Source organism: Salvelinus alpinus, chromosome 6 (assembly GCF_045679555.1).
Source record: "Salvelinus alpinus chromosome 6, SLU_Salpinus.1, whole genome shotgun sequence".
Lineage (NCBI taxonomy): Eukaryota > Metazoa > Chordata > Actinopteri > Salmoniformes > Salmonidae > Salvelinus > Salvelinus alpinus.
Genome location: NC_092091.1, coordinates 87,871,920 through 87,883,956, shown reverse-complemented (window position 1 = coordinate 87,883,956; position 12,037 = coordinate 87,871,920). Strand labels below are relative to the sequence as shown.

General features: G+C 44.8%; 1 protein-coding gene across 1 annotated transcript in view; it reads left to right on the top strand.

Annotated features, from left to right (window-relative positions):
- The window catches only part of adgrl3.1 (adhesion G protein-coupled receptor L3.1), a 334,415-nt gene that overhangs the window by 83,304 nt on the left and 239,074 nt on the right, over nucleotides 1-12,037 (top strand). The window contains exon 3 of the mRNA XM_071408263.1: nucleotides 3,175-3,388. Within this exon, the coding sequence (XP_071264364.1) occupies nucleotides 3,175-3,388 (214 nt within the window). The remainder of the gene's footprint in view (nucleotides 1-3,174; nucleotides 3,389-12,037) is intronic.

Sequence of the window (12,037 nt, the reverse complement as noted above, 5' to 3'; positions counted from 1 at the left end):
AGGCTCAAATAGAAACATATATACAGTTGAAGTCAGAAGTTTACATGCACTTAGGTTGGAGTCATTAAAACTTGTTTTTCAACTACTCCACAAATTTCTTGTTAACAAACTATAGCTTTGGCAAGTTGGTTAGGACATCTACTTTGTGCATGACACAAGTCATTTTTCCAACAATTGTTTACAGACAGATTATTTCACTTATAATTCACTGTATCACAATTCCAGTGGGCCAGAAGTTTACATACACTAAGTTGACTGTGCCTTTAAACAGCTTGGAAAATTCCAGAAAATGATGTCATGGCTTTAAAAGCTTCTGATAGGCTAATTGACATCATTTGAGTCAATTGGAGGTGTACCTGTGGATGTATTTCAAGGCCTACCTTCAAACTCAGTGCCTCTTTGCTTGACATCATGGGAAAATCAAAAGAAATCAGCCAAGACCTCAGAATTTTTTGTTGTTGACCTCCACAGGTCTGGTTCATCCTTGGGAACAATTTCCAAACACCTGAAGGTACCACGTTCATCTGTACAAACAATAGTACACAAGTATAAACACCATGGGACCACGCAGCCGTCAAACCGATCAGGAAGGAGATGCGTTCTGTCTCCTAGAGATGAACGTACTTTGGTGCAAAAAGTGCAAATCAATCCCAGAACAACAGCAAAGGACCTTGTGAAGATGCTGGAGGAAATGGGTACAAAAGTATCTATATCCACATTAAAACAAGTCCTATATCGACATAACCTGAAAGGCCGCTCAGCAAGGAAGAAGTCACTGCTCCAAAACCTCCATAAAAAATCCAGACAATGGTTTGCAACTGCACATGGGGACAAAGATCGTACTTTTTGGAGAAATGTCCTCTGGTCTGATGAAACAAAAATGGAACTGTTTGGCCATAATGACCATCGTTATGTTTGGAGGAAAAGGGGGAGGCTTGTATGCCAAAGAACAGCATCCCAACCGTGAAGCACGGGGGTGGCAGCATCAAGTTGGGGGGGGGTGCTTTGCTGCAGGAGGGACTGGTGCACTTCACAAAATAGATGGCATCATGACGGAGGAAAATTATGTGGATATATTGAAGCAACATCTCAAGACATCAGTCAGGAAGTTAAAGCTTGGTCGCAAATGGGTCTTCCAAATGGACAATGACCCCAAGCATACTTCCAAAGTTGTGGCAAAATGGCTTAAGGACAACAAAGTCAAGGTATTGGAGTGGCCATCACAAAGCCCTGACCTCAATCCTAGAGAAAATTTGTGGGTAAAACTGAAAAAGCGTGTGCGTGCAAGGAGGCCTACAAACCTGACTCGGTTACACCAGCTCTGTCAGGAGCAATGGGCCACAATTCACCCAACTTATTGTGGGAAGGTTGTGGAAGGCTACCCGAAACGTTTGACCCAAGTTAAACAATTTAAAGGCAATGCTACCAAATACTAATTGAGTGTATGTAAACTTCTGACCCACTGGGAATGTGATGAAAGAAATAAAAGCTGAAAAAAATAATTATATCTACTATTATTCTGACATTTCACAAAGTGGTGATCCTAAATGACCTAAAACAGGGAATTCTTACGAGGATTAAATGTCAGGAATTGTGAAAAACTGAATTTAAATGTATTTGGCTAAGGTGTATGTAAACTTCTGACTTCAACTGTATCTTGTTGTTTCTTGATGTTTCAGGCCTTAAGGCTGAGAGACAACTGATCTAGATGGAGTCTATCACACACACACTCTCACACACACACTCTCACACACACTCTCACACATACACACACCATATTGACCTTCTCTATGTCCCATTTCTGGGTGTGCGTGTGCAATGTTTGATGTATGTGTCACTATGACTGTCCCTCGCAGTATGCATTTCTCAGTGTGTGTGTGTGTGTGTTACATGTGTGTGTGTGTGTGTGTGTGTGTGTGTGTGTGTGTGTGAGTGTGTGTGTGTGTGCGTGTATCTCTGCATATGTGTGTGTGTGTGTGTGTGTGTGGTTACGTGTATTTGTGTGTGTGTGTGTGTGTGTGTGTGTGGTTACGTGTATTTGTGTGTGTGTGTGTGCGCATCTCTGCTTTGAGATTAAGTGTGTGTGTATCTCTGCTTGTGTGTGTGTGTGTGTGTGTGTGTGTGTGTGTGTGTGTGTGTGTGTGTGTGTGTGTGTGTGTGTGTGTGTGTGTGTGTGTGTGTGTGTGTGTGTGTGTGTGTGTGTGTGTGTGTGTGTGTGTGTGTGTGTGTGTGTGTGTGTGTGTGTGTGTGTGTGTGTGTGTGTGTGTGTGTCTGCGCCTCAGTAGATGTAGTGACGTTGAGCTCATTCAGATTCCAGGCTGTATCCGTGTAACTATGACGCTAATCAGAGCCCGGGACAGGAGCGGAGGAAGAACGGGGTTGCTATGGTTACTATGACAGGGAGCGAGAGGACGAGTGGCGGTGGGGATGTGGAGGGGGGGGGGGGGCTGTAGATCACAAGTTTATGTCAAGAATGGTAGTATTGTGTTTAATGCAGGTATCTCTGCTTTAGCACCAGCTAGCCTAGTGGTTACAGGGCCAGAAGGTTGCTAGGTCTCATCCCCCGAGCTGACAAGGTTAAAATCTGTTAACCCACTGTTCCCCGGTAGGCCGTCATTGTAAATAAAAAATGTGTTCTTATAACTGACTTGCCTAGATTAATAAAGGTTAAATAAAAAACAATTTTAGAAATGGTTGTGTACAAGTGTGTGTGAGAGAGAGAGAGAGAATTAAATAAAAACTATTTTAGAAATGGTTGTGTACAAGTGTGTGAGAGAGAGAGAGAGAGAATTAAATAAAAACAATTTTAGAAATGGTTGTGTACAAGTGTGTGAGAGAGAGAGAGAGAATTAAATAAAAACAATTTTAGAAATGGTCGTGTACAAGTGTGTGAGAGAGAGAGAGAATTAAATAAAAACTATTTTAAAAATGGTTGTGTACAAGTGTGTGAGAGAGAGAGAAGGCTTTCAGAGGGGCAACATGAGAGTCCTTCAGTGTGTATTCTGTTCCCAGTACCACCGGTGGATTCTACAGGGCTCAACAACAACAACAAGTTGAAATCACACACATATAGACCGACCACCCCAAGATGTAACTAATACCAGGGTCCAAGCAGAGAGAGACTGGCTGTGTTTACATTTACCTGTCTTATATCTCCTCCCTCTCTCTATACAGCGGTGAGTCGAGCCCCTGTCCCCATGGCGGTGGTCCGTAGGGAACTGTCCTGTGAGTCTTACCCCATCGAGCTGCGCTGCCCGGGCACAGACGTCATCATGATTGACAGTGCCAACTACGGACGCACCGACGACAAGATCTGTGACTCGGACCCGGCACAGATGGAAAATACTAGATGTTACCTGCCCGACGCATACAAGATCATGTCGCTCAGGTGAGCTGATCTGGAATTATAGTTCTATGTATGTCTGTCTGTCTGTCTGTTCATCTATCCATCCGTTGAAGATCATGTCGCTCAGGTGAGCTGATCTAGAATTCTAGTTCTATGTCTGTCTATCTGTCTGTTTATCTATCCATCCGTTGAAGATCATGTCGCTCAGGTGAGCTGATCTAGAATTATAGTTCTATGTCTGTCTGTCTGTCTGTCTGTCTGTTCATCTATCCATCCGTTGAAGATCATGTCGCTCAGGTGAGCTGATCTAGATTTATAGTTCTATGTCTGTCTGTCTGTTCATCTATCCATCCGTTGAAGATCATGTCGCTCAGGTGAGCTGATCTAGAATTATAGTTCTATGTCTGTCTGTCTGTCTGTTCATCTATCCATCCGTTGAAGATCATGTCCCTCAGGTGAGCTGATCTAGAATTCTAGTTCTATGTCTGTCTGTCTGTCTGTTCATCTATCCATCCGTTGAAGATCATGTCCCTCAGGTGAGCTGATCTAGAATTCTAGTTCTATGTCTGTCTGTATGTCTGTCTGTTCATCTATCCATCCGTTGAAGATCATGTCCCTCAGGTGAGCTGATCTAGAATTCTAGTTCTATGTCTGTCTGTATGTCTGTCTGTTCATCTATCCATCCGTTGAAGATCATGTCCCTCAGGTGAGCTGATCTAGAATTATAGAAAGCTGTGATGATTATTTCATGTCATTTTGGCTATTCTCTGTGTACTGTATAGATGAGACGGTCCATCTATCCTCAGACTGAATTGTTCAAGGTTAGATATGCAGATCTGGAATGTGTTTCTAGGTGGTGCTGTGGGCAGACTAAAGCTAACAGCTTCCTCCGTCGTTATCTAGTCCCCTCTCCTCTCCCTGGTCCTCTCTCTCTCCTTTCCCTGGTCCTCTCTCTCTCCTTTCCCTGGTCCTCTCTCTCTCCTTTCCCTGGTCCTCTCTCTCTCCTTTCCCTGGTCCTCTCTCTCTCCTTTCCCTGGTCCTCTCTCTCTCCTTTCCCTGGTCCTCTCTCTCTCCTCTTCCTGGTCCTCTCTCTCCTCTCCCTGGTCCTATATCTCTCCTCTCCCTGGTCCTCTCTCTCTCCTTTCCCTGGTCCTCTCTCTCCTTTCCCTGGTCCTCTCTCTCTCCTCTCCCTGGTCCTCTCGCTCTCCTCTCCCTGGTCCTCTCTCTCTCCTCTCCCTGGTCCTCTCTCTCCTCTCCCTGGTCCTCTCTCTCCTCTCCTCTCCTCTCCTCTCCCTGGTCCTCTTTCTCCTCTCCTTCTCCCCCTCTCTGTATCCATGTCTTCACCCCTCTCTCTATCCCTCCCCCTCTTCCTCCTCCATTTCTCTCTCTCTATCATAAGCACCTTTCCATCATGCTGTGCTGCTCTGCCTGCGGTTGCTTTGGCCTGGCCGGCCACCTGCTCAGACAGATGCAGTGTGTGGTTCTAGCTATCCATAATTCATGCACGCACGCACGCACACACACACACACACACATACACACACACACACACACGCACACGCACACACACACGCACACACACACACACACACCCGGGGGCTAGAGCAGACAGTTCGCTCCAGTTATATGAGCCAGTGGGAATCACCCAAATATTCCACTATTCCCTATATAGTGAACTACTAGTGACCAGAGCCCTATGGGCCCAGCTGCTATCTGTGTGCTCCCATATTCCCTCCCCCATAGGGATACTCAGGGTTGAAGGGGAAACGAAGATGCTGCCATGGAAGTTCCACTTAATATGTGTGGTGATTATAGAGGGACTTCACGGAATGTTGTGTTGTTGAGTAGATGATTCTTATGCTAAATTCAAAATGGCTGCCTAGGAATTCTGATATCTTTGAATGCTCTTTTCTTGTTCTTCATCCCTCTCTATTTACATCCATTTCTATTTTAAATTCTATATTTCGGCTGGGCTCTCGTTTTGAGTGTCACAAAGGACTGTCTCATCAGATGGATGGAATTGTTAGAACACTGGGAAGTTCTAATGGAATTTTTAGAACACTGGGCAGTTCTAATGGAATTGTTAGAACACTGGGCTGTTCTAATGGAATTGTTAGAACACTGGGCTGTTCTAATGGAATTGTTAGAACAATGAGCAGTTCTAATGGAATTGTTAGAACACTGGGCAGTTCTAATGGAATTGTTAGAACAATGAGCAGTTCTAATGGAATTGTTAGAACACTGGGCTGTTCTAATGGAATTGTTAGAACACTGGGCCGTTCTAATGGAATTGTTAGAACAATGAGCAGTTCTAATGGAATTGTTAGAACACTGGGCTGTTCTAATGGAATTGTTAGAACAATGAGCAGTTGTAATGGAATTGTTAGAACACTGGGCTGTTCTAATGGAATTGTTAGAACAAAGAGCAGTTCTAATGGAATTGTTAAAACACTGGGCAGTTCTAATGGAATTGTTAAAACACTGGGCAGTTGTAATGGAATTGTTAAAACACTGGGCAGTTGTAATGGAATTGTTAGAACACTGGGCAGTTGTAATGGAATTGTTAAAACACTGGGCAGTTCTAATGGAATTGTTAAAACACTGGGCAGTTCTAATGGAATTGTTAAAACACTGGGCAGTTCTAATGGAATTGTTAAAACACTGTGCAGTTGTAATGTAATTGTTAAAACACTGGGCAGTTGTAATGTAATTGTTAAAACACTGGGCAGTTGTAATGCAATTGTTAAAACACTGGGCAGTTCTAATGGAATTGTTAGAACACTGGGCAGTTGTAATGGAATTGTTAAAACACTGGGCAGTTGTAATGGTATTGTTAGAACACTGGGCTGTTCTAATGGAATTGTTAAAACACTGGGCAGTTCTAATGGAATTGTTAAAACACTGGGCAGTTCTAATGGAATTGTTAAAACACTGTGCAGTTGTAATGGAATTGTTAAAACACTGGGCAGTTCTAATGGAATTGTTAAAACACTGGGCAGTTGTAATGGTATTGTTAGAACACTGGGCTGTTCTAATGGAATTGTTAAAACACTGGGCAGTTCTAATGGAATTGTTAAAACACTGGGCAGTTCTAATGGAATTGTTAAAACACTGTGCAGTTCTAATGGAATTGTTAGAACACTGGGCAGTTCTAATGAAATTGTTAGAACACTGGGCCGTTCTAATGGAATTGTTAGAACACTGGGCCGTTCTAATGGAATTGTTAGAACACTGGGCCGTTCTAATGGAATTGTTAGAACGCTGGGCTGTTCTAATGGAATTGTTAGAACACTGGGCAGTTCTAATGAAATTGTTAGAACACTGGGCCGTTCTAATGGAATTGTTAGAACACTGGGCCGTTCTAATGGAATTGTTAGAACAATGAGCAGTTCTAATGGAATTGTTAGAACACTGGGCAGTTGTAATGGAATTGTTAGAACACTGGGCAGTTCTAATGGAATTGTTAGAACACTGGGCAGTTCTAATGGAATTGTTAGAACACTGGGCAGTTCTAATGGAATTGTTAGAACACTGGTCAGTTGTAATGGAATTGTTAGAACACTGGGCAGTTCTAATGGAATTGTTAGAACACTATGCAGTTGTAATGGAATTTTTAGAACACTGGGCAGTTCTAATGGAATTGTTAGAACACTATGCAGTTGTAATGGAATTTTTAGAACACTGGGCAGTTGTAATGGAATTGTTAGAACACTGGGCAGTTGTAATGTAATTGTTCGAACACTGGGCAGTTGTAATGTAATTGTTAAAACACTGGGCAGTTCTAATGGAATTGTTAGAACACTGGGCCGTTCTAATGGAATTGTTAGAACACTGGGCAGTTGTAATGTAATTGTTCGAACACTGGGCAGTTCTAATGGAATTGTTAGAACACTGGGCAGTTCTAATGAAATTGTTAGAACACTGGGCCGTTCTAATGGAATTGTTAGAACACTGGGCCGTTCTAATGGAATTGTTAGAACACTGGGCAGTTCTAATGGAATTGTTCGAACACTGGGCAGTTGTAATGTAATTGTTAGAACACTGGGCAGTTGTAATGGAATTGTTAGAACACTGGGCAGTTGTAATGTAATTGTTAAAACACTGGGCAGTTGTAATGGAATTGTTAAAACACTGGGCAGTTGTAATGGAATTGTTAAAACACTGGGCAGTTGTAATGGAATTGTTAAAACACTGGGCAGTTGTAATGGAATTGTTAGAACACTTGGCAGTTGTAATGGAATTTTTAGAACACTGGGCAGTTCTAATGGAATTGTTAGAACACTGGGCAGTTCTAATGGAATTGTTAGAACACTGGTCAGTTGTAATGGAATTGTTAGAACACTGGTCAGGTGTAATGGAATTGTTAAAACACTGGTCAGTTGTAATGGAATTGTTAGAACACTGGGCAGTTGTAATGGAATTGTTAGAACACTGGGCAGTTGTAATGGAATTGTTAGAACACTGGGCCGTTCTAATGGAATTGTTAGAACACTGGGCAGTTGTAATGGAATTGTTAGAACACTGGGCAGTTGTAATGGAATTGTTAGAACACTGGGCCGTTCTAATGGAATTGTTAGAACACTGGGCAGTTCTAATGGAATTGTTTGAACACTGGGCCGTTCTAATGGAATTGTTAGAACACTGGGCAGTTCTAACGGAATTGTTAGAACACTGGGCCGTTCTAATGGAATTGTTAGAACACTGGGCCGTTCTAATGGAATTGTTAGAACACTGGGCAGTTCTAATGGAATTGTTTGAACACTGGGCAGTTCTAATGGAATTGTTAGAACACTGGGCAGTTCTAATGGAATTGTTAGAACACTGGGCCGTTCTAATGGAATTGTTAGAACACTGGGCCGTTCTAATGGAATTGTTAGAACACTGGGCAGTTCTAATGGAATTGTTAGAACACTGGGCAGTTCTAATGGAATTGTTAGAACACTGGGCCGTTCTAATGGAATTGTTAGAACACTGGGCAGTTCTAATGGAATTGTTAGAACACTGGGCAGTTCTAATGGAATTGTTAGAACACTGGCCAGTTCTAATGGAATTGTTAGAACACTGGGCAGTTCTAATGGAATTGTTAGAACACTGGGCCGTTCTAATGGAATTGTTAGAACACTGGGCCGTTCTAATGGAATTGTTAGAACACTGGGCAGTTCTAATGGAATTGTTAGAACACTGGGCAGTTGTAATGGAATTGTTAGAACACTGGGCCATTCTAATGGAATTGTTAAAACACTGGGCAGTTCTAATGGAATTGTTAGAACACTGGGCAGTTCTAATGGAATTGTTAGAACACTGGGCTGTTCTAATGGAATTGTTAGAACACTGGGCCGTTCTAATGGAATTGTTAGAACACTGGGCCGTTCTAATGGAATTGTTAGAACACTGGGCAGTTCTAATGGAATTGTTAGAACACTGGGCTGTTCTAATGGAATTGTTAGAACACTGGGCCGTTCTAATGGAATTGTTAGAACACTGGGCAGTTCTAATGGAATTGTTAGAACACTGGGCAGTTCTAATGGAATTGTTAAAACACTGGGCAGTTGTAATGGAATTGATTGTACAGTGGGCCGCTCCATTGTAGACAGAGAACAGTGAGAGGACTATGAGGATTGGTGCTGGTGGAGTGTGTGGGGTCTGTATAACTCTGGGTGGAAGGTGATAAAGTGATGTGTTCTGGGGAGGAGGTTTACTCTAAACACCTCAACCACTTGGTTTTAGTTAAGGAGAGAACAATTGAACTATCTTACTACACACACACACACACACACACACACACACACACACACACACACACACACACACACACACACACACACACACACACACACACACACACACACACACACACAGATGCACACACACACACACACACACACACACACACCCACACACACACACACACACACACACACACACACACACACACACACACACACACACACACACACACACACACACACACACACACACACACACACACTGTAGACTCCCGTATTCCTGCCAAAGTTAGAATATTTATTTTGGATCTTAAACCCCCCACATCTCTCCCACACATTCCTCTCTGTATCTCTCTCTGATATAAGTCCCGCTGCACATTGGAAAAACACTTCAACCAAAAGACGAGAGAGTGTTCTTCATCCCTGTCTTCCCCTCTCCTCCTTTATTATCCATTCCTCCTCATTCCTCTCCTCCTTCGCTCCCTCATTTATTATCCATTCCTCCTCATTCCTCTCCTCCTTCGCTCCCTCATTTATTATCCATTCCTCCTCATTCCTCTCCTCCTTCGCTCCCTCATTTATTATCCATTCCTCCTCATTCCTCTCCTCCTTCGCTCCCTCATTTATTATCCATTCCTCCTCATTCCTCTCCTCCTTCGCTCCCTCATTCATTATCCATTCCTCCTCATTCCTCTCCTCCTTCGCTCCCTCATTCATTATCCATTCCTCCTCATTCCTCTCCTCCTTCGCTCCCTCATTTATTATCCATTCCTCTCCTCCCTCCTCATTTTCCATATATTCCTCTCCTATGTCCCCTTACTCACTCTCCACTGTCCCCTCCCTCACTCCCTCTCCACTGTCCCCCCATCACTCCCTTTCTGCTGTCCCCTCCCTCACTCACTCTCCTCTGTCCCCTCCCTCACTCCCTCTCCACTGTCCCCTCCCTCACTCACTCTCCACTTTCCACTCCCTCACTCCCTCACTCCCTCTTCTCTGTACTCCCCTCACTCCCTCTCCTCTGTCCCCTCCCTCACTCACTCTCCACTGTCCCCTCCCTCTCTCCCTCCCTTCTGTCTCCTCCCTCACTCCCTCTCCACTGTCCCCCCATCACCCCCTTTCCGCTGTCCACCCCCTCTCCTCTGTCCCCTCCCTCACTCACTCTCCACTTTCCACTCCCTCACTCCCTCTCCACTGTCATCTCCCTCCATTTCTCTCCTCTCTCCCTCCATCTCTCTCCTCTCTCCCTCCATTTCTCTCCTCTCTCCCTCCATTTCTCTTCTCTCTCCCTCCATTTCTCTCCTCTCTCTCTCTCTCCCTCCAATCTCTCCGTCTCTCCTCTCTCCCTCCAATCTCTCCGTCTCTCCTCTCTCACTCCAACTCTCTCCTCTCTCCCTCCATCTCTCTCCTCTCTCCCTCCATCTCTCTCCTCCTTCCCACCATCTCTGTCCTCTCCCACCATCTCGCTCCTCTCTCCCCCCTCTCCCTCCATCTCTCTCCTCTCCCTGTGTGGTTCAGATGAGAGTTGCGTGGGGCTGTGCGCCAAGGCCCGTGGCGAAGCAGGGGCCTCAATTTGGCCTTGGCCCCAGTTAGGGCCACCTGTGCCAGGATGGATGGCTGGAGGCTGCCCCTGGTCTGGCCCCAGCCCAATAATCATTGGCACCTCTGGCCCCTGGAGGCGCTTGCACTCACTGAAGAGTGTGTGTGTGTTCCAACTCCAACATACACACACACTCACACACACTACTGACGCGTCACCTCTCCAGCATGGTCAACCTCCTCTGGCAGCCTGTCTCTGTAGAACTCTGTCTCAGCCTTCACAGCACCAGGCGGTGTGTAGTGTGTGTAGTGTGTAGTGTGTGTAGTGTGTAGTGTGTGTAGTGTGTGTAGTGCACGTGTAGTGTGTTTTGTGTGTGTGTGTGTAGGGTGTGTGTAGTGTGTTTTGTGTGTGTGTGTTTAGGGTGTGTGTAGTGTGTGTATGTAGTGTGTTTAGTGTGTGTGTGTGCGTAGTGTGTGTGTAGTGTGTGTAGTGTGTGTGCCATATACACTATGTATACAGCAGTATGTGGACACCCCTTCAAATTAGTGGATTAATCTATTTTAGGCACACCCGTTGCTGACAGGTGTATAAAATCGAGCACACAGTCATGCAATCTCCATAGACAAACATTGGCAGTAGAATGGCCTTACTGAAGAGCTCAGTGACTTTCAACACGGCAACACAGTCAGTTTGTCAGATTTCTGCCCTGCTAGAGCTGCCCCAGTCAACTGTAAGCGCTGTTATTGTGAAGTGGAAACGTCTAGGAGCAACAACGGCTCAGTTGTGAAGTGGTAGACCACACACGCTCACAGAACGGGACCGCCGAGTGCTGGAGCACGTTGCAACACTCACTACCGAGTTCCAAACTGCCTCTGGAAACAACGTCAGAACAATAACTGTTCATCGGGAGCTTCATGAAATGGGTTTCCACGGCCGAGCAGCTGCATACAAGCCTAAGATCACCATGGGAAATGCCAGGCGTCGGCTTGAGTGGTGTAAAGCTCACTGCCATTGGACTCTGGAGCAGTGGAAACGTATTCTCTGGAGTGATGAATCACATTTCGAACGAATCTGGGTTTGGCGGATGCCAGGAGAATACTGCCTGCCGGAATGCATAGTGCCAACTGCAAAGTTTAGTGGAGGAGGAATAATGGTCTGGGGTTGTTTTTCATGGTTCGGGCCCCTCAGCTCCAGTGAAAGGAAATCTTAACGCTACAGCATAACAATGACTTTCTAGACGATTCTGTGCTTCCAACTTTGTGGCAACAGTTTGGGGAAGGCCCTTTCCTGTTTCAGCTTGACAATGCCCCCGTTTACAAAGTGAGGTACATATAGAAATGGTTTGTCGAGATCGGTGTGGAAGAACTTGACAGCCCTGACCTCAAACCCATCGAACACCTTTGGGATGAATTGTAAAGCCGACTACGA